This window comes from Anas acuta, chromosome 5, assembly GCF_963932015.1.
Source record: "Anas acuta chromosome 5, bAnaAcu1.1, whole genome shotgun sequence".
Lineage (NCBI taxonomy): Eukaryota > Metazoa > Chordata > Aves > Anseriformes > Anatidae > Anas > Anas acuta.
Genome location: NC_088983.1, coordinates 26,038,362 through 26,061,035, shown reverse-complemented (window position 1 = coordinate 26,061,035; position 22,674 = coordinate 26,038,362). Strand labels below are relative to the sequence as shown.

At 37.6% G+C, this 22,674-nt stretch overlaps 1 protein-coding gene across 1 annotated transcript; it reads left to right on the top strand.

Annotated features, from left to right (window-relative positions):
- The first annotated feature begins 551 nt into the window (after nucleotides 1-551).
- BRMS1L (BRMS1 like transcriptional repressor) lies at nucleotides 552-20,919 on the top strand. Its single transcript, XM_068683318.1, has 10 exons — nucleotides 552-789; nucleotides 6,846-6,936; nucleotides 9,253-9,380; nucleotides 10,914-10,993; nucleotides 13,534-13,630; nucleotides 13,990-14,073; nucleotides 15,299-15,363; nucleotides 16,724-16,763; nucleotides 17,575-17,701; nucleotides 19,350-20,919. The coding sequence occupies exons 1-10, from the start codon at nucleotides 654-656 to the stop codon at nucleotides 19,471-19,473; spliced, it is 972 nt and encodes a 323-aa protein (XP_068539419.1). The 5' UTR covers nucleotides 552-653; the 3' UTR covers nucleotides 19,474-20,919.
- The last annotated feature ends 1,755 nt before the right edge of the window (nucleotides 20,920-22,674 follow it).

Genomic DNA, 22,674 nt, shown 5'->3' with positions numbered 1-22,674 from the left:
TTTAAGCTTTTGAACTTTACGAACCAGCACTTGGCCACCTTTGGGGGTCTCACCAGCTGCTTTTAAACAAGGAGAACCCGAGGACACCACCACTTGTTGCTCCTCTTTCATTTTAAATACCCAGACCCGTAACAAAGCCAAGCTGGGCCACCTACCCATGGCCACAACCCGGCTGTCCCCGCTCGCCTGTGGGCCACGACCAGCAGGGATTTGGGGCTGTTGCTGCGTGCTGTGGGGTGAGGCTGAGCACCTCCCTCATCAAGAGGGCAGCTCAGGCAGCACAGCGTTATTAAAGGCGGTGGGCAAACGAGCTGAGGCCGTGACACCGCCCCGTGAGGAGCCTGCAACGGCCCCGGGGCAGAGGCCGGGCGGGGAGGCAGCGGCGGGGAGGCCCCGTCCCGGAGTCCCACCCCCGCCGCGCCGGTCCCGGAGGACTACAACTCCCAGCACGCCCCGCGCGCGGGCTCCCCTACCCTGCTGGCCCGGCGGCTGGCGGGGCTCAGCCAATGGGAGGGCGCGGCGGGCGCCGGGCGGGGTAGGCTGCGGCGGCGGGGCGGGGCGGGGCCGGCGGTAGCGGCGGCGGCGGGAAGGGGCCGTGCCGGGGGCCGGGGGCCGGGGCCGTGCCGGGGCCCGGCGGTGGCGGTGCCGCAGCGATGCCGGTGCACTCCCGGGAGAAGAAGGAGAACAACCACGATGAGATGGAGGTGGACTACGGGGAGAACGAGGGGAGCAGCTCGGAGGAGGAGGAGACCGAGAGCTCCTCCGTGTCCGAGGAGGGCGACAGCTCAGGTACCGGCACCGCCTCCCCTCACAAACCTCCCCACCCCGCGCCCCTCGCCCCGGGGCCGGCCCGCGGCCCCCCCCCTGCCTCCCCCCGGCCCCACAGCGCCGCCGGTGCCCGCCCCGCCGGGACCCCGCCCCGCGGCCTTTCCGCCACGCCCCGGCCCGGCCAAAGGGAGGGGGGGAGCAGCGGCGGGGCTGCCCCGGGGGCTGGGGGCTGCTGTCAGGCAGCTGGGAAGGGGCGCTGCGCTGTAACTGAGCCCCCTCAGCGCCTTACTGGGCTGTGTGTAGGCTGCCAAGCTGCTGGAGCCCGCAGGGGCACGGTAGGGACAGGGTCGGCCACGCTGGCTGCCCCAGAAGTAGAGCAAAGGCTCTGCCAGGGCTGGGAGAGTGTGGCCGCTGTGCTGGGAGACAGCAGAGCCGTGCCCTTGGCCCTTGATCTGAGTTAATACTCACTGGACCAGCGATCACCAGAGGTGATCCCCCAGTAGAGGCCTTGGCTAATCCCCAAGTCCAGGTAATCTGCCCAGGGTTTATATAGAGCTTCCCCTCCCTCCTCCCTTCCTCCCCTGTGCCTCTGAGATGGCAGGTATCGCTGACAGAAGCCCGTTTCACACCTCTAGCCTGCTGGTTCGTGGCTGCCTGCTTGGATCGAACTGTTGGCTGCCACTACCCCGCCAGCAAAATGATCATAAACACAACGATTTTATTTGTGCCTACATTAACAACTGATCTGGCAAACCAAGAGTAGAGATAGGTAGTCCAGAGTAGATGGTGCTGAGGCTCATACATCTCCAAAGTAGTTAAGAGATTTGTTTCACATAATGTATTCTCAACTGAACACATTTGGTTGGAAGCTGCTTGAAGAACAAGTCATTGCTTCAAGCCCTTGTGTTCTCTGTAGACATTGGAGCACATTTGACAAGAACATGGAATGAAGCTTTGGGTTTAAATTGATAGGAAAATAATCTGGTTTGTGTTCTCCAAAATGGCTGCAAATTGACCCAGTGGGTGGTAAGCTCACACAGTCATAGGACTCACTTGAAAGCTCTCCTGTACTGACACATGAACGTGCACACAACTTTTATAAACAGTTGAGCTCCAGATACGGGTGGAGAGCTTATCGATACAGCTACAGATCTGTTGCTGAGGAAGACTGATTGGTCTTTCCTTAACCACATTAAGTGGCTGAATTGAAAAACAGGGCCAGAAAAATGTGCTTTAATTGTCATGGGTTGGTTTGATGAAACCGAAGCTGTGCAGCACCCCTATGCGCTGGTGATTATGCTGGAAGAAGGGCAAACTTGAGTGCGGATATAAGGACAAGCAGTTGGAGGTAATCAAATTTTAAGTTGGAAAGGTGTCTAGTTATGTCCCTGTTTGCACAGCAGCCTGCTCTGCTCCTTTCAGACGTGATTTAGGAAGGTGTGTTTCAATTCTTTCATTATCACTATTGTACACGGACTAGAAAGTGAATTCTATATTTTGGAAAAGAAATTCAGGGGCATGGCTATTCCCTCCTAAACGTGACTATTTTTCAAAAAAAGTTCTCACATGCACAGCTGAATGAAGTTTAACAGTCTTTCAGGGGAAAATATAAAATAGTGTAGGGGAGGAACACACGATTTTATTGGGCATTGTGAGAGTGAGACACAGGGCTGTGAAGGACTCCTTGTTGAGGCCCAGGAGCAGCACTGCAACAATAACCCCTACTTAGCCTACTGGAAGTCTCTGTCTTCCAGTTTGTGTTGCAATAGATTATGTAGTTTATGTAGATTACAATTATGTCTGGGGGTGCCTTTTCTTCATCTATTATTCTAGCCAATCTGTATGTTGAAAAAAAAATATCTCATTTTCTGTGTGAGAAAGGAGCTTGGTATAACAGATGTAAACTTATCTCTTTCTTTCCCCCAGCTCCCTGGCTCTGGTGAAAGGAAAAATGGCTCTGTTAGTTCCAGCCACTGACTTTGAAGTTTGCTCTCTTTCAAAACCTGCTCGTACTCCTGTATGAAGTTTTTACCAGCTGACAATTTAAAACCAAACTGATGGTTACATGTCCACAAAGACACTTTGGTCGCTTTCTTTAATTTTTATTTTATTTTTTTAAACTTAGTTTTATTTTGTCGAGGGCAAATAATTCTATTATCTTTTCCTGGTCTTGGTTTCTTTGGGGATTGGGAGGAAGAAGGAGGAGCTATGTTTTAAGTGAATGTAGTGTGAAAGTGTTTCTTTACAATAATACAAGAAACCCTCCAGATAATTTCTGTAGCATTCCACAGAGAAATGCTTTTAAGAGAGCACTTAAAAAGTGATGATTACAGGAAATTACATGCTTGTCTTGGTGTCTTGACAAATATGGATGTACTCCATGGAAGCATATTGCTTCTACAGATACAAGATGATTAGCACTGCAAGAAATAAGTCTTAATTAAAATTAGTAGGGGGAAAAAAAAAGAAGGTTTAGAAGGAAGAGACTGTGTTAGTTAAATTTGTCCTTTGCTTTAGTTGCATTCATTGGTGTTCCCTCCCCACCCAGTATATGACTGAGAATACAGGAGGTGTGGTTAGAAACAGCATAACATGCCCTTGAGAGCTGGCACTGTTTCAGTCCTTTTCCTTTTGATGATACATATTGAGTTTTTTTTTAATTATTGACCATGGTATAGAATAGCATATCAGGGATGAATAAAAAAGCCACAAGTTATGCTTGCCATCCCAGATGAGAATTTGAACATTTTTGTGGAGCACTTTATGTAGGCCATAGCTTATTAAAAAGGACTATTTTAGGTGCTGTTACATTTTAAGTACTTTTTTTTTTGTGTGTGTGTGTGTGTGTGTGTGTCTTAAAACTGGGCTGTGCTAGTTAGGGAGTTGGACTGCTCCAATGCAATAGGAAACAAATGACTGTGATTTCGACAGTGTTAAAAAATGCCCCAAATGCTTTGTGTAATACAGAACTTTATGGGGGAACTTTATGGGAAATCTGAAGCGTTGAGACAATTTTGGCCTGGTAGCAAGTATTTTAATATAAAATGAGAAATATTCTGTCTCAAGCAATACACATTTTCGACAGAAAAGCCATGGGATTTTAATCTCAAAACTTACTTTTTCAATAGCGAATATTTCCCAATCTGTACATTGTTTAAGGCCATGGGGAAGAAGTTCTGTAATTGGGGAAATGAAGATATTTCAAGACTCTGAAAGCCTGAAAAAGTTTAGTTGGCAGAATAAAGAAACGACAGAAGAGTGAATTAGCATGTCAGTGGCCATTCAGTATTATAGGTAGAACGTAGTCTTATAGGCAGGAATTCCCACATTTTTGAGTATGGACCTGGCTGAGGAGGGTGCTGTGTTTTATTTCAACATCTGCAGGAGAGTCAGCTGCGCCCTCACATCCCAATGCATTCCTCTTTTCTTGCAGCAGAAGATAAAAATGTAAGATGCAGTTGCTTTCAGGCTGCATTGATCCTCAGAAAGGGCCACAGTTCTAGTATTATTTTTTTATTTGCAGTCCTTAAGCGTGCACAAGCAATAAAATCCAAGTTAATGTAAGGAAAACTTCTGAATGAATTATTTACCAAAACATACTTGGAAACAAAACCATACCTGGAAATGTCTGAAACGTGTATGTGAACTTGAGAAGCAAGTGGGAAGCCATCTGGTTCCCAGGGCTGGTTCCTGCCTGGATTCACGGGGAGGTTCCGTCAATTTTTAATGCAAATTTATTTTTATAGCACATAAATGCTTCAGACAAGACTTCAAGTAATGTGACTGGCACATTCCTTAAATCTGGCCAAGATGAAAGTTACTCAGTCAATTTTGGCTTAAGTGCTATGTTGGACAGCCAACGAAAACTTTGCTCTTTAATCTGACTTTCGATCTTATTCTGAGTTTTGGGATCTGTCTTTTTTATGAGAATGATAGTTTAAAATGAGAGCGTCTTTTAGCAGCCTCATTCTCTTCCCACGCCCTTCTCAATGTGCCAAGCAATTTCTGAAGTTCTGACTTAAGATTTTGTCTCTCTTCAGGCTACCCCACGTTTTATAACTTTGTAAAGGTTGCATTGCTCGTACTTGCTGCAGTGTGAGGAACTGCAGTAAGGCTTTGATTTGGACTCATGTACTGCTCCACTGCCTATTGGTTTTCATATCCAGGCAGAGAGGGCTAGTGTGGTTTTCAGTCTGGAAAGCTTGTGATGGTTTCAGTATAAAGGTATGTGGACTGAACTTAGTATTTCAAGAAGTTTAAGTGGAAGATCTGAGCTACTGGCTCCTCTGAGTCAGGGAGGTGATGTGCATGCCTGAAGGTACTCCTTTCATCCCATCACCTTTGCAATTTGCCATGCTCCTTTGCAAAACAATCAGGAGGAATGCTGCCTTTTTTTTTTTTTTTTTTTTTTTTTTTTTTTTTTAAGCTGGTGTAGGAGGCAGCATAAAGCAAATCAAGGGCTCTAAAAGAAGGGATGCTGAGCATCTCCACTCGGCTCCTGATCCTGCTTCACTTCTCTATCAGCAACTGGGAGTTTTCTTGAGTAACTGCTGAGCTGGGCATAGCCCTCTCAGGACAGCTCTCACACTGTGGCCTGCTTGCACCAGTCCAGCCCCAGCTCCTGATGCTGTGGCTTTCCATTCTTCCTGCGCTCATTCATCATCAGTGACTTGTACGGGAACTGGAGAGCTATTTCCTTGAGATGCTGCTGCTGTAAAGCTGCTTCAGCACATCTCTACCTTCTGAATGTGGCTTAGCAGAACCCTTTTTTCACTCTTCTTTTTAAAACACTCAGATGGGCAGGGCTGGTGGAGGAAGGGCAGGAAGCAGTGAAGAATTTTGTAGCTTTGAGCCTAGATATTTATTTTTTTATTATGGAGAACTATGGTTAGTGAAGCACTGGTTTCATTAATGCCTTGGAAATGTGCCTCTTTGACAGAAATAGGGTTTGGAACTTGCCTTTTTCTACCTTATATTTGCTGAAGTACAGCAGAAGGTTGCATGTCACTAAAATTCAGCAGTTTTCCATTGTGTGCTTTACTATTTGTTACATACATCTTTTGAGATACCATACCTTTTATCCTCTTGAGTAGTGCATTGGTAAATCTGAAAGAGTGGAGGGTAAGATCCTGTGTGAAGAGAAATGAAGCAAAAAATACTGTTTTGAGGAAAGCCTTCTCAACTTTTAGTTTATTTAATTCATCATAAAAACAAGGAAAAAGATAGATAATGCTTTCTTCAACAGAAGGAAACTAAAGTAAAACTTTTAGTTCCACTTTTCAAAGCACTTTAAAAGCTCTGGAAAGAATTCCATGTTAATAACTCTTACTCCATAAAAGCATCTGAAATCAAATTTCTTCAAAATTCTAGATTTTGCAGGTTTTGCTGTTAAGAACTGTTTCATTACATATACAGGGTTTTTAAATGGTCATTATGATGAGCTGCAGATATTTCTACATGAGTAATTGAGACCCAAACAACCGCCCAAATTGTAAAGGTTGAAACTGTTTTCAAAACCAAGTGTTACATTTTTCTTTTTAACTGATATTATTAAAACTAAACTGTGAATGATGTATGACAAATGTAATATTTGGAGTGTGCATGCTTTCTGTGGATTGCTTTTGCTCATACTAACACAAGGATGCACTTGAAGTTATGTTTGAACTTGAAGTTTAAACTTAAACATAAAATTTTAAGTTTCAGTTATGGTAAATAAATCTTCATGGGTAATGCTGCCTTCCATCTGATGTGCTATACAATGTTTAATTGTTCTGTTTCTTACTTTGTTCAGGTGTACTTTGCATTATCAGTTACAAAATTTGACCTTTTGAAGACTTAAATGGTGTTGTCTTGTTTGGGGAAGAAAAATTGCAATTCATGGGGTTTCTTCTAGAATTAGACCTGAGTTTATTAACTTTGCAGTTTATGTGACAAATGATTTCTTATAACCTGCTGTAAAATAATAGAGGCTGATCTGTTTTTGGCTAAAATTCAGATGTGTTTAAAATCGGCTAGAAAAAAGATTCAGTTTATTTGTTTACGTTGTTCAAAATATGTTACCTTTTTCTTATTCTTAGAAATGGATGATGAGGACTGTGAAAGAAGAAGAATGGAGTGTTTAGATGAAATGTCCAATCTTGAAAAGCAATTTACAGACCTCAAAGATCAGTAAGTATTTTAATATTTTAAGTGTGTCATTTGAGGCTTTGTTCTATGAGAATGCTGTGTGCAGCTGGCGTTTCTTGTTTTTCAAATAAGCAGATACTATTTTTGAGAAGAATAAGTATTGGAAGTTCTGAAATGATTTGCAAACAGTTGCTCCAAATTATTTTATTTTCTGCAAGCTCTTATATGAGAGAATATATTTGTTTTCGTATATTCTATATATACATATACAGAATATTTATTGTATGTATGTGTGTATATACAAATACTTTTTTTTTTCTTCTTTGCTGTAAGAATGGCTTTGAAGTGTTGCTACATAGGGCTGATGTGGATCTATTGCATCTAGATGCTTAGCAAAACCAAGGAATTGTGATCTTTGGAGACATGTATCAAGATCCTTGTCCTCATTTTATACATGTGTGAATTGCATAAACAGATCCAAGCACTGTCTTTGCTACGCTAGAAATTATTATTATTATTATTATTATTATTATTATTATTATTATTATTATTATTATTTAATGTATAGTAGCAGTTTTTATAGCCAGTACTAATGAAAATTTCCTGTGGTTACTGCAAACCAGAAACCAATACTGGAAATGAAACCAGTGTTAGCTCTGTTAGTAGTTTACCATAATATCTAAATCACTCAGAGTAAATAGAAGAGAAGAACTGAATAACCACAGTTATTCAAAAGTGAATCTTGTTTGAGTTAGGCCCAGTCTTCTGTATGTATTTAAAATTTATTTTCAGATGTGCCCAGGTAAGCTAGACGCATCTGTTCTGATTTAAATTGATGGGAATTTGGCAATTAACTTAGTCAGGTACCTGCAAAAGAAACATGCAGGAAACCTTGTCTATTCTTAGGCATATGTACTGTAATTGAAAATGAGTCAGTTGTCATTGCATTCCAGATAAGTGTTCATATTGTGTGATAGCTCTTTCTACTGGTGAACTGAGATAGGTACTAGCAAACTTTATAAACTAGGGAAAGAAGAGAAAGATGCTTGAACAACTGGGTGTTTAATCTCAGCCAGCAGCAGAGATGATAAAGTGATTGTTTTATAGGGAAACTAAATTTTGATCATACAAGTGGGGTTTACGCTGGTAGACAGCAGTTACCCGTTTTAGGCAAATCACTGTTGGAAATTAGTGGATAAGCAGTTTTAGTTCATCAGCTGCTATGTGACACCAAGTGCTTGCAGCACCCAGGCCTAATTTAGCTGGAAGTTGGTGCTGTGTAATCTGATGTTAGTGATGCAGCCAGGCATGTGCACTGTGCACCTCTGCTTACGTTGTTGTGGGATAAAACTGCTGTAGCTAGATGTTAACAACTGCATGCCAAATTGGTCTTTAATCAACTGCAGGCCATGTCACTTAGCTGCAGGTCAGATTGAGTCTGTCTATTAACAGTTTGCAGGTAAGAAGAGAAGTGGTCACTGTTTATCTATAGCTGGGTTAGGTACATATGCTTGAACTATTAAGTTGTTATCAAGGTAAAGTGAAAATCAGGCTGGTGTTGCTTCAAGTGAACAGGAAGTAGTTCTCAAGCAGGTCTTGATTTTTTGGTATGTGTGAACTGTCTTCTGTTTAATTCATTACTTAAGCAATATACTGTAAACAAGTAAAAAGGTAGCATTGCTGTCCTGAAGGGGAGACTGTGTAAAAAGGTAATGTTTGATGTGTTCTCAGCACTTACAAGGAAATCTGTATGTTTTTGCCTCAATGTTACCACTTTTGATTGTGGAGTGCAAAGTAAAAAAAAACAAACATGAGAACAGGAGGAGCTGTTTATATTGATGATTCTGTCTTTTAACATTGTATTTACTAGTTATGTGATTGAAAGGCTTGTAATTGATACTACACTAAATTCTTTAAAATGGAAGCGGATTTCTTCAGGCTGCTAGTAAATACCAGTTTTTAGAAGGAATTTCAGGTGAAGTAAAAATATTGTAATATTCCTTTTGGTGGGAATGGAAGATGTCAGTTACAAAATATCCCATGACATTTTGATAGTATTTTAAATGTGGATTTTCACAGGGGATGCTTCAGTAAGAGCCTACCTATCTTTTGCCTTGGTCTGTGGTAGGGTGAGAGCAGATAAGTGAACAACAAAGTGGATGGGATTTTCTGTCCACAAAATGTCTCTCCTTCCCTGTCTTCCATGACATAAGCACGGAAAATTCAAATGGTAACAAGTCTTAAGTTTGCTTCAGTGGATGTGCCATAATGTTAACAAAGAGAGGTAGATTAGCTCTTTTAGAAAAAATTCTTCTGATTTGTTTGCTTTAATTAATTAATTAATTATTTATTTTTAAGACTTTACAAAGAAAGATTAAGCCAAGTGGACGCAAAACTGCAAGAGGTCATAGCTGGAAAAGCACCTGAATATTTAGAACCATTGGCAGCATTGCAAGAAAATATGCAAATCCGAACCAAAGTGGCAGGTAGGCATAAAAAGTAAATATTTCTGCTTCAACAGTATCATGTTGCTATGAATTTTAAGGGAAATCTTTTTTTTTTTTTTTAAACTTTAGAATTATTAAAGTGATGTGTTGTAAAGCTAGAAACACCATAGCATGCATGGTTTTAAACTTGAAACTTTGACTTGAAAATTACTTTAAGTTCCTTACTTCTTTCCACAAATTGCCTGATAACATTGCATTAAAAATATGGCTCATTTTTCTCCCTCCTGGTCATCTCCGTAATGCTTTCCCTCAGATGGTGACCTGGAATTTCTGGGTTTTAAGATTTTTACTGCAAATTTACTTGAGTAGTACTAAGCAGCTAGTACTAATCATGTAGATTCCCATGAACTTCCCCGAAGGTTTGACATGAAAACAACCTTAATCCAAGCTGTTGGTTTTCAGTTTTAAACATGACTTTCTGTTAAACCATGTAGGTGGATGTGGATAGGGAGAATATTAAAGATTTTCCTGATTCGAGTCTTCAGCAGCACTGAAGATGCATGTTCCAATGTAAAAAGCCGAGGGAGAAGTCTACAAGTTTCCTTGAAGTTGGGACTAGAAATCAGATTTTTTTTTTTTCCTTCTGTCCTCAACTTGAGATTCACAGAGTTGTTCCAGAGGACACCGGAAACTGCAGAACAGGTCTATTTGCCCTTGCTGTTTCACAGCCTTGACAGAAGTGGGTCGTAGCAGAACTTGAGCTCCAGCAGGTCCAAGGGACCAATTGTTCCTTACAGAGGGGAAGAAGGGGGAAAAAAAAAAAAAGTTAAACTATGGATGTAATAGAAAAGAAACTTGTTTTACTCTGCTCTCTAAGGCAGTGAGCACTTCACACAAAACATGAATCTTGATTATTTCACTAAGTCAATAAAACATCTCTCTTTCTTCTAGAAGCATTTATGCTCATACTGCTGATTTCAGGCAAATAAGCATTGATTATGAATTGGTAGGTGTAAGAAATATTCCTAATGCTCAGAAGCAGTGTTCCTTGCATTGCAAGAAGGCCGGTTCTAAGAATGGAACAGTCTTGTTAATTGATGTGATTTGATAGTGTGCTGTGTAAAGCAAGCCTCATTCCAAATATCTGTAAAATCTGTTTTCTAGCTGTTTAATACCCCTCCCCCTGTTATTTAAAATACTAATTAGAAAATAGAAGAGGCCATCAAGTACTTCTCATATTTGAAAAGTAAGGATATCCAGGATAATTTGATCAGAAATAGGAAGTAGACCTGTTTTGTAAGGTTAGCATGACAACTGGTATAATCTGTTGACTGATAGGGGAAAAAGTGAAAATAGCTTTTTTTTTTTTTTCCATCAGATCTTTAGATTTAAGAGATTACTTGTACTTGTTTTTACTTTGTAAAGGAGCTAGCCACTGTAATTGCCTAAATTAATATATCTGTGTTTTCCCTTTTGTACTTATTTTGGGATGTGCAGGAAGTTCTAAAAGAGAATTTTGAAATCAGATGTCAGCTAAATAAATTAATACTGTTGTTATTTGCTTGATTACAGGTATCTATAGAGAGCTTTGTCTGGAATCTGTGAAGAACAAATATGAATGTGAAATTCAAGCCTCTCGACAGCACTGTGAGGTTGTGCTAGCTATTCTATATTGATAGCTAATTTCATCTGTCTTTACTGTGTGTCATGTTCAGTGCATACTTTTCTTACTGCAGTTGTTAATTTAATGCATTTGTTTTGTGATATTTAAGCCCATGTTGAAGCTTGTTCAAAGCATATCAAAATTGCCTTTATAGATTTAGATTTGAATATAAATTAAGTTCTTATTTTTCATTAGAAGGTTCTTATTAGTTTTTTTTATGCTTTTTTAAGAAATGATTACCAAGAACAATAGCTAATTTATCTACCATAATTTTAGCAAAAGGTACCCTACACTTCTGTAATAATAAAGACTTAGAAAGTCTTTTTAAAGTATCTTGGTCTGCTGGTGGTAAGAGTTGTCATTTCAAAAGCAGTTATGAGAAAAATACATTTATCTCCTTGAGCATAAACATTTCTGTTTCTGTTTAAGTATCTAAATACTGCATACTGTTGTACAAAAATTAAAGTACATGTATGTCTGATCCTCTATCCTAGCTGCTTAGATGCTGAGGTTTGCATCATAGTCCTCCTCAGCCCCCCCCATTACAGTGTTTTCTTCTTTGCTTGTTTTCTTGTTTACTTCAAGGTCTAATGTAGGACTACTCACTACTGACTTTCTTCATTACTGTGAATTCTCCTGTGGCTGGACAGAATGCTGTAAGACTGGCAGGGTTTCCCATCCACAACTGAATGATTTGCTTTGGCTATATATTCCTCTTTCAGGTGGTTCTTCTTGCTTCTTTTGCTGCTATGCTTCTGTGAAACCTTCAGAATTCAAACATGCACCATCCAATAAGGGTCTCTCAGGGGGAAAGCTCTTCAAAGTCAGTAGAACTGCCTGTAAAATCATTGTTACACTAGAGCACAGCCCTTCAGCCTCTGTTGCCTATCACAGCTTTTCACACTGTATTTGTCGCCGAGTGCTTGCAGCAAACAGGGGTCTAAACACAAACATAATTTAATGTTAAAACCGTCTCAGAACAAATAACACTCATCTGACCTTTCAGGTATATATAAGAAAGCTTTTGTCTTTTCAATTCCATTGGGGAATATTTTTATTTTTAGTAACAAGGGGTTGAAAAATATTTGAAAGGAGGTCTCTGGAGTGTAAGTACTTTGTGACTTGAAGGGAATGTTAAACATGACAGCCACCTATTGCAATAGGAGTCCTTGTTTTCTTTATACCTTTTTTTGCTTCACACTAGCATTCTAACTTGAACGCTGGTAAAAGTAAGGTTCTTTTGGTATGCTGTTCTGTGGGCACGAGCAGTTGAGGTGCAGACATATACTGACTTGGCTCTAGGGACTGCAACTTCTGGTTGCAATGTGGTACCTAATACCTAGATACTTGGGCTGCTTAAGCGGCCTCTTTTTTTTTTTTTTTTCCCCTGTAAGTCCAAGTCTCTGTTTTCCAGAGTAGTTAGAGATGCTGCTCAGTGAAAATGAACTTTAAAGTAATAATAATAGTTAACAGTTGGCTGTGTTTCCTACTTGTGTTTTAGGGAGTGTGCAAATTTTATGCAGTAAATTTATTGTCTTGAAGCTTGGAACTTAGCTTAAATTGGAGTTACTGTTTTAGTGTATTTAGTGTGTTCAGAAGCTGCCGTTAAAAGGGTAACTCATCTATATAGGTACTGTGTAACTTTGGTATCAGTCCTATATGGTGAATTATAATTGAGAGCAGTTGTACTACAAAGTTGATTTTCTCATTGTCAAATGCTTAGAGATGGAAGAGAGGGTAGACTACCATGTTCCGTAGAAAGTTCACACCGAAGTGTTACCATTTATCTTAGGTGTGTTTTTAGCACTTCGTATATAAAAAAGAATGAAGGTTTGTGTTAATCTATTTGGATCAGAAATTATATTTTGAAAGGCTGAACTAGCATACTTTTCTAAAGCAGTTTTAACATGTTTCTCTCAGCTTTAACGTACACAGTTTTGCTTTCACAATTTTCTAGACCATTAGTTTGTGTGCATAATTATTTCTGTTGTGAGTAGGTATTTTTCAGTTCTCTGAAAATAGGCAATTATAAATTCTGTAGTAGTAGATGATACTTCTCTATCAATGACTACAGTCTTGTTAATATTGGAGGTAAGTTAATAAAGGACTTTCCATGAAAGCATCAGCCTATTTGATCTTTAAAGAAAGGTGGAGAAGAGCTTAACACTTTACAGTAACTCATCGTGAATAAATCTTTGCTACCCAAAATGAAAATACTGTATTTGTGTCAAAATACAAGTAGCTGTTCTGGAGATCTAGCTGTGTGCTTTATATACTAAGTTATTCTTGGTTCTGATATTAGATGACTGTATTTATGCTTGTGCCAGTGAATGTGCTGTCTTTGAGAAACCAGGATCTTGTGCTAAGGAAATGGATATGGGGATATGTTGTATGCTTTACTGCTTCTGAATTATTTTTTTTTAATCTCAAATCAGTTCTTTCCTTCCACTGAGCCTTTGAATAGTTCTTATGTATGTTTAGATGATAGAACTTAGTCATGTATAAATGCCTAATTTCTTTTTCTTTTAGAGTGAAAAGCTTCTGTTGTATGATACTGTACAAAGTGAATTAGAAGAGAAGATTAGAAGACTTGAAGAAGACAGGCATAGCATTGATATTACCTCAGGTGAATGGAAATTAAAAGTTTTTGTTTTGTTTTAATATTGTTGTACCTACTGATTAGTCAGTTGACAGTACTCATAATATTTCAGGTTATTCAGTAGTATTCTGTTCAGAACTACAGTGTAGGCTTTGGGAGGTGGGTTTGAATTTAAGCTTTAATCAAACTTGAGTCGAGTAATTGTCAGCATCCATTGTGTGTTTTGAGAATATTAATCTGTGACCGCATAATCATTCATTCTGTTCAGACACAGCATCTCACCAGAAAATCTGGTATTTCTCATTTCTGGACAGTGTTTTTTACTGTAAGAAGAGCTAGAAGTGCATATTTCTGATTCATAACATATTTTTACTATGTCTTTTCAGAATTATGGAATGATGAGCTACAGTCCCGGAAGAAAAGGAAGGATCCGTTTAGTCCAGATAAAAAGAAACCTGTTGTTGTATCAGATATCCTTTTACTGAAGTTGCTGTTCTTCCTGGTAGCATTCACTGCTTTATAGGTACTTTTACTACATATGTCATTGTTGACAAGTTGAAGTGGTGATGCATTCTCAAATTTGGTTTTGGAATGACAAATGTTCTAATTCAGATTAGAGAAACACAGTTGAAAATTGAAATGAAGAATCTCTAACTACTAGTTTCATATTTGACTTTTCTAACTCTTAAGAAAATAGAAGTAATTTGTCTCATGTTTTGGGTATTTGGTGAGTATTTGCCATCGTTTTTCCAAAGTGGTTAGTTGGAAAGGAAGGACGTCAGAGTTCTGAATTAGGCACTGTGCATATTAAGGAATGCCCTGTACATAATGAAGAATGTATCTTGAAGCATGCTTGGTCCAGCTCTTCTTCTGGAAAGCAAGGAAGTTGGGAGAAGGGGCTTAGAGCAGAGAGGCTTAGTTATTACAAGTTAGGAAAGGACTTTTTCTTGTGTGGCATACATGCAATTTTTATTGCTAAGGTGCTGAAAAAAATCCTGTTACTTTTACAAGGTTTTCTGATGAACTGGGAGGATAAAGTGTGAGGAAAGAAGTTTTTGACAGAACGGTCATTTTCTATTTTAAAATATTTATTTTGTTTCTGTATTTATATTATTTGTATTATCTTTTCTCTTTTTCTGTACCTGTCCTAATTGATTTATCAGAACAGTCCCAAATGGATGACTTGTACTAATAACAACTGATCTTCCTTTAAAGTGCATCATATATCCGGTTTAGTGGGGATGTTTTTTAACTAGTGCTTAAAAGCTGAATGCTGTTAATCAATACAGATTACAAATGCCTTCTTTAGTTTCTTAACTGCTTTTGGAAATTTCAGTGCCAGGTTGTGTGAAAGTGCATTCCTTTAGCTCTCAGTCTTCGTTGTCTTTAGAAGGTCAAGACAAATAGCATTTGCTTCTGTGGACCATGAAATACCTTGCCATTTAACAGAAAGTATTAACATAGTAATAGGTCTAAAAGCCCAGCAATTTCAGGCATGGCTTTTAGGGTTTCCTACAACCCAAGCTATTCTATGGTTCTGGGTTGCATGATTCAAAGATGCATTTATTATTACTTTCACTTCACGTAGGTATTTTGTGTGAGAGATTGGCAGAACAAGTGGTAATATCTTTCTACAATCTTCAGAGTGTTTTTATTATCACTGTATTATCTTTGAGTTTTCCTTAACTTTTCCACGCCCTTATATAGTTTATATGTTACAAGACCTTGATATTCTTGAAGATTGGACGACAATAAGGAAGGTAAGATGAAAAGTTGAATGCCAGTAGCTTCCTTTGGGTTTTGTGTGGATTCTTGACTGTTCCTTTTGCCTCTTAAAAATACTTAAATGTGTTTTAAATACAATCAAGACTTAAAGCAGATTTTCATTTCTTCATTGGTCAGCTAATGCTTTCTGTTCAAGCTATGTTATTGCTACTTTTTTTGATTCTACCCAAATCATGCAGAGGAATCTGGTAAGGGAGAGGAAGAGCTTATCTCTAAAATGTGTAGACCACAATTTCTGTGATAGAGATAAGATTTCTCAAAATTTCTACTCAACTATGTCAGACTATGATAGTTTGATAGGATTCTGTTTTAATTAAAAAACAAAACAAAACAACAAAAAAACCCATATCATTTAGTATGTTTTCTGGTAGTAAATTGTTTATTTTATGAAGACTTCTTCAGCCTTTGATTACAACTTTTTTTGTATAAAGTATAACTATTTTTTTCCCAGATTATAAGAGGACCAGGGTTTACAGGAAGATAAATTTCTTTGAGTTAATATATTTGGAAAAAAATAAATCCAACTTTTGGGTACAGAGTACCATGTGGGATCTTTACCATATTGTTAATATAACTTCCTGTAACCAAATGCTATCCTTGCCTTGCATCTGCAGTTGGAAAATATCCCATAGTAATCCAGCAAAAATCGGTGCTTTCTGGTTTATGGAGTAGGAAACAACTTTGAGAATTCAAAGCTTTCTGGGAGTCTATTTCCATCCATACTTATAAATATTTCCTAAAGAACCAAAATGTGGTTCCTATGTGAAAGCCTGTCTTGAGTGTTTTCTCTACCCATCACACCAGAGGTATAGACACAAGATAGCTTTCCCTCAGTTTCTTTGTTATAGCGTAACATGATTTAAAGCTAGAATCTGATGGGGATTTTGCCTTTTATTGAAATCATTAAAAAAAAAAAGTTGTTTTTTACACCTACTTTACTACTGTGTGAGATCTGCAATTCACATGGAAGAATGCTTGTGAGTATAGCATATGAATCTAAAGAGTAACTTCTTCAGATGGCACTTTTTTCAGAATCAGAATTAATTCAATATTGCATTTTTGATAGAATTACGTAACGCTAGTTCTGAAGATTTAATTTAGAAAACTTAAGTTACATAAAATCAAAATTGATTTTAAAAAAATTGGTTCTCCACTCCCTCCCAAGCCCTGTTTCAGTTACTGAGTCACTGTTCAACACACTTTTCAGATTTGTTCTGATTGTGTTTTTGCATGCAAAAGCAAGTATCTTGAGCTACACCGCACAACCCAATTAAAGCTGACAGCTAAGAAAAAAGACTGTTTGCTGATGAACTTTTTTTGTGTGTGTGTTTCAAGGCAATGGCTACGCTGGGGCCACACAGAGTAAAGCCGGAACGTAAGTAAACATTGTCTGGTTTCACAAGACAGAACTTGCTGTGTGCAGTGATGCAAACTGCATCTAGGCAGGTCATATTTATCTTAGCCATGGTATACTGATGGAGGGTGGGGTCAGGTAACTGGCAGATGTGGCTTTTTGCCTTTCCCTGCTTTCAAGTGCTGATAATTGTGGCTTGACTACTAAAAAATTTAGAGTTCTAAAAGTGGGTTATACCAATAAATATTGGTAAGCTATGCTAATGTTTACAAAACATGAAGCAGAAAACTGAGAAACCTTATGGGAGCTTTTTAAAAGCAGCTCACGTTCACTGCAAGCTACAACTCTGGAAAAAATAGAGGTCTGATAAAGGAGTGGTAAACGATAATTTGGCCTGAGGTGAGAAGCACATTAAGCCTAGGTAAAATCAAGTACGTGGAGGTGCTTAGTAATGAGGAAAAGGAAGAGAAAACAAGCAGGTGGTGTATTTCTTCAGCGATGCATTACTTACATGCGTTTTATGATAATGCATTGATAAAGAGACTTCAGAGTCTTCCATTTGCAGTCTTGTCTACATTGCATTACCCCATTTGTGAAAATTCATACACAGAGAGAAGAAAACTTCTATCTGAAAATGGAAATGTAACTTTTATCTGACTGGAAATAAAAAGTTATCTTCTAATTTTCATCTATTTGGAGTTAATTATCTAGAAAATGGCTACTTTTGGCAATGGAAAAACTGTGTTGTGTGTAAATAACTTACTGAGTGTGTTTATAAATTTTACTGACTTCTGCCAGTTGATGTTAAATCCCTTTTTATTGATCATTTCAGCACCTGTCAAATTAGAGAAACATCTACATAGTGCTAGATCTGAAGAAGGAAGGCTCTATTATGATGGAGAGTGGTATGGACGTGGACAGACGATATGCATCGATAAGAAAGATGAATGTCCTACAAGGTAAAATTTATTAACTTTATACAGCTCTGTACAGTCCTGTTAAAGCAAAAGATAGCATGATGGCATTGAAGAATAAAGCTTGTTTGGAGGTAGTGCCAGCTTACTAACATTTACTAGTTCACATTGGAAGGCAGGCATTATCAAAGAAGTTTGAGCCCTTGACTTCTGAGATAGAAGTGAAGGTTGAATTTCACTGATGTGGTGTTTTGTCAGGGTGGTATCTCACTGGAAGATTTCAGCTCTTGCTCATTTCTGAATACCCTGGGATTGTGTTTTTTTTTTTTTTTTTTTTTTTTAAGCGGGGATTTTGTTCCTTTGAGGATTTGGTCTGTTGGCCAGCTGAAAAATACTTAATTATGGAAAATATTTTCTGCTATTAAAGATAAGCTTTGTTTTTCTGTTGATTGATGCTCTGAAATAAACCAAATAGAAGTTTTTTTTTTAAACAGTGTTCCTTCTCATAATTAACTTTCTCCCTGGTCTAAATATGATAGTGCAAATTTGGTTGAATGTTTACGATATCTAAATTTATTTTTTCTATGTGGATCATATTTGTCAATTCCGTAGAGTAAGTATATTTTAAAAAAACACATAACATATACTTTAAAAGTATACTTTAAAAGTATATGTTAAATTCTACTGAATGGGATAAATCAGTCTAAGAGCAGAGTGTTGATTAAATAAGTATTGCTACCCAGGTAAGACAGATATTGTTCCTTAAGGAAAATAAGCATGAATTGGGAAACTTTGATTTTATATAGCAGTAGTTTACTGTAAAACAGTCAGTTTCTTTCATTCCCTGGTGAGGGAGAGCAGATTTTTTTTTTTTTTCAGTGCTGAAACAAAGGTGTGTTTTTTTTTTTCAGCGCTGAAACAAAGGTGTTTTAGTAAATTATATATTATTTCTGAAATTCAAAGAATTCTGAAGTTGTTCTGCACAGTATAACAGTTGTACTAAATCAAAAAAAAATCTTCCTAGCGCCCCGTGTCTGACAGTGGCCAAAAGCTCTGTCATTTAGCATACAGTGGAATTTCCCCAGCCTTTCAAGATTTCAGCAACTGTTAATGCCAAAGAGTTTCCCGCAGGGAGTTTTGTTACATGCTGTATGTGATGGATGTTTCTTCCACTAACTGTTTTACTCTCTGTTTTTGAGCCATTTTTGTCATCAATTATATTTGGAAAAGTTATTTTTTTCAGTATTTGTCTTAAGGTTTACCACAAAAAGGATAAAAGCAAAGTTCATGTAAGAATGATTCAATTAAATTCAATTGGGCTTTTTTTTCTTTTCCTCCTGTCTGTCTTGAGTTTCAGACTGTTTAACTTTTTTCTGGATATGTTTTCCAGCAGATCTGTTTTTTATTATGGGTAATCTGTTTACTGTGGGTGACTATTCATTTAAACAGTTAAAATATTTGTAGATACTGTGAGGATTTTCTTATAGCAGGAGAAGAAAACAGCTGGAAAATCAACTGCCTTTATTGAAGATGTGCAGTTACTTAAGAATTCTGCTTGCATTTATACCTACTGCATACTTTCATTTAGAGTACAGAAATACAGCTGCAGTTTTGAGGTTATTTAATTACTTCTAAGATGTCTAAATATTTCCTATTTTTCTCTCCCTGACCCTTCTTCCCTCATTTTCTGTAGTGCCATAATTACAACAATTAACCATGATGAAGTTTGGTTCAAAAGACCGGATGGAAGCAAGTCCAAGCTATATATTTCTCAGCTACAGAAAGGAAAATATTCAATAAAGCATAACCACAACTGACTATTGCTAACCAGAAATGAAACAAGTGGTATTGCCATGCTTGATGTGCCATGGGATGAAAGTTGTATTTAATAGTGTTTTGTATTCCTTATAAATTTACAGCAGTATCTGATGTGTATTTGTAGTGCTGTATGTAAACTTCATATGGATGGCCTTCAGAAACCTGAGGATGTTAAATCATGTTGACAGTTTTACCTCTAAATTGGGTCCAGTGCCTAAGGTATGAAGTACGCTCTTCAAATGTAATGGCTCAGAACTTCTCATTAATAGTCATATTTGTAAAAATGAAATTAAAAAAAAAAATAAATTCATTGTTGACCAGTTTGTGTGATTAAAAATGATAACCACAGTTACCAGCAACTCACTTTGTTTTCAGTGAACATTGTCATGCTTCTCTTGTGGATGTAAATTTAGCCTGTTCAGCTGTTGCTTTTGAATAGATTGTAACATGCATAAGCGTTCTTTTATCCAAAGTGGATTGATTTATTAAAATCTGCCCTCAACAGCTCTGCTAGTTCTAACTGCGTTATATTTTGTAAGGTTTACTATCTTGCTTATAATGAGACAAAGCCAATATTTTGAGTTACAATTTTTCAGGAGCATTTTTCTAGCTTAGGACCCCCGTCTGTAGTAAACAAATTATTGGTGATTTTTTCTTCTCACTCAGATTACCAGCAAAATTTATGCATAAAGTAGACAGTGTTGCTCCAACGTGTTATATGCAGCCTACAGAGGATGGCTGCTGTGACAATTATGTAAATATTATTGCATGCTCTACTTATTTGGTCCATGTTGTATGGAATACTATGAATTCTTTTTTTTTTTCAAAAGGAAAACATCTCCCCAGAAATCATTTAAGTGGGCAAATTTACACCAACTTTTTCACCAAACACAATTTTCCAAATTTCTGTAACCTATTTTGTCTTATCGTACACCAGAATTATTTAATGCAGTTTTTAAAGCTAAATTTCTCTTGAATCTTATTGTTTAAGCCACGGAGAAAGGTCCTAAATCCTTAATGTTACTGTGATGTGCTTGGAACATCTAAAATGTTAGATGGGATTGTTGAAAATTTTTTAATATGTTGGTTATATGCACTTTAATCTCCGCTTATGATGACTGTCTTTGGAGAAAGAAAGCATCCATTTGGTTTAAAGGATCACAGCAAATAAGTATTTTTATTGTAACATAAAAATGGTTTATTCCTATATTAGTTTTCTCTTTTACTGCAGGGTAGTAACTACTTTCCAAATGCCAAATCGGTTTCTGCTGAGTGATGCTTTTCTACAAGTGTATGACATTAGTAATCAAATGTATATAAAGTATCAATTGACGTTGGCTTTTAACAATATGAACTGTATGTATACAGTTGTTTGATAAACTTTTTGTAATAAAATATTCGTATTTTTTAACTTAGTATATAAATAAATCATTGGTGGTAGTGGATGTCTTGTATTTTGTTTTGCTTTTTGGTTTTCTAGTCCTGTTGGAGTTGCTCATGTAACAAATCCTAAATCAAAAGTTGTTTTCAGAAAGTGTAAATCTTTTTAAAGGCCTTTGACTTGCATTTTCTCTCAAAATTTGAGACTATGTATAGATGTGTATCTAAACTTTTTTTCTGTAATATTTTATGCAAGCAATAATCTGCACTGCTTATAAAATCAAAATTAAACACTGTCAAAAATGTTTTGGTTCCCAAAGAGCTTAAATCCATTTGCATTTAGGGTGTACTGCGGCTGTGGTTCACCTCTTTCCTCTTTTCTCCCCTGTATTATGCACCACAGTAGTTGCAATCGATTATTTCTAAAGCTGTTTCTAATCTGATCTCTTGTGGTGCAGAGCTTTGATTTGTACAAACTTTGCAGCTTGGATTGACACATGGTGAGTGTGGTTTCTTTATTTAGAATAAACGTTATTTGTATTAACATGGCAGGTAATAAGCATAGCAGTATGTCTTAGTGATCAAACAGCTGGAATCTCTCCATTTCATTACTACAATTCCAAGCTATGGCTTTCCTTCTTACATGTGGTCACTTCTGTGCATGTGATAGGAGAGGAGTGAGAAGGGATTTTATAATTGCTTTTGTTCTTTATAACATGACTTACTGTTCTATTTTTATGCAAACCATGTTTGATACGTGCTGTATATCTTTGTTATATTTTGACAGGTAATGGTTCGCTCACTCTGTCATGAAGTATAAGAGGGCTTCAAAAGACAAAAATCTTCTCAAGTACAGACATTGTCAACTTCTTGTTCATCTTTTCTATCTTTTGCACTGCTACAGAAAAACATTTCAAGCCTCAGTAGCATTGTTTTAAACTACAAATAGGATTAAAATCAGTAGAGCACCAAAAGGAAAAAGATGTTGGGCATACTATTTCTTGACATACACTATGTGAAAGGGAAATAGATCATTTTGTGACAAAAAATATCTTTCTGTATATGTATAGACAATGATATACACACACACACATATATATGTAGCTGTGCTTCAGAGGAGATGCTGTTTGTTTTTGACGATCACATGGAGCAAGATGATCTGTTCATCTTTCTCATAACAAAATACCTAGTATATTTAGTTGAAATGCAATTGATGTAATCTGAAAACATTTAATGCATGAATATTGTGGAACTTAGCTTAGGTATCTTGTAACAACAAGCTCTTAAACTTTCTAAAAACACTCAGTTGTTGGCACATCTCACTGTGTGTGTTTTAAGACTAAAAATCAGCTATTTATACATGTAGTTCATGGAACATTTTGTTAGAAATTTCTAAGCCAAGGCCTGCATAGCCAGCTCACCAACCCCATCAAGTGGTAAGGGATGAGGAAGTACTAAAATTTTCACTCTTTCAAAATCTATGCTGTCTTCCACTGACAGGTTCAATTTGTTACATTTTTTGTTATACTTTCTTTTTTTTTTTTTTTCCCTTCTTCCCACATTATCAATTTTATCAATTGATAATGTGGGAAGAAGTGTGTTTTTTGTCTGTTTTTTGAGGGCAAGGAGAAGTGGTACAGAGAGAATGTGGTCAGTACAGAGTGCATTTAAGTAGCCAAAATCTTCTGTGCTTTTACCTGTATCAGGTGGGTTTGCACTTCTCAATGTTAGTGTTAGCTAAATGAGGCCTGTTTTCTTCAGTTTATAACTATGACAATTCTGTCCAAAAACCCCTTTAAAATGGTTTATTGAGCTCTTTT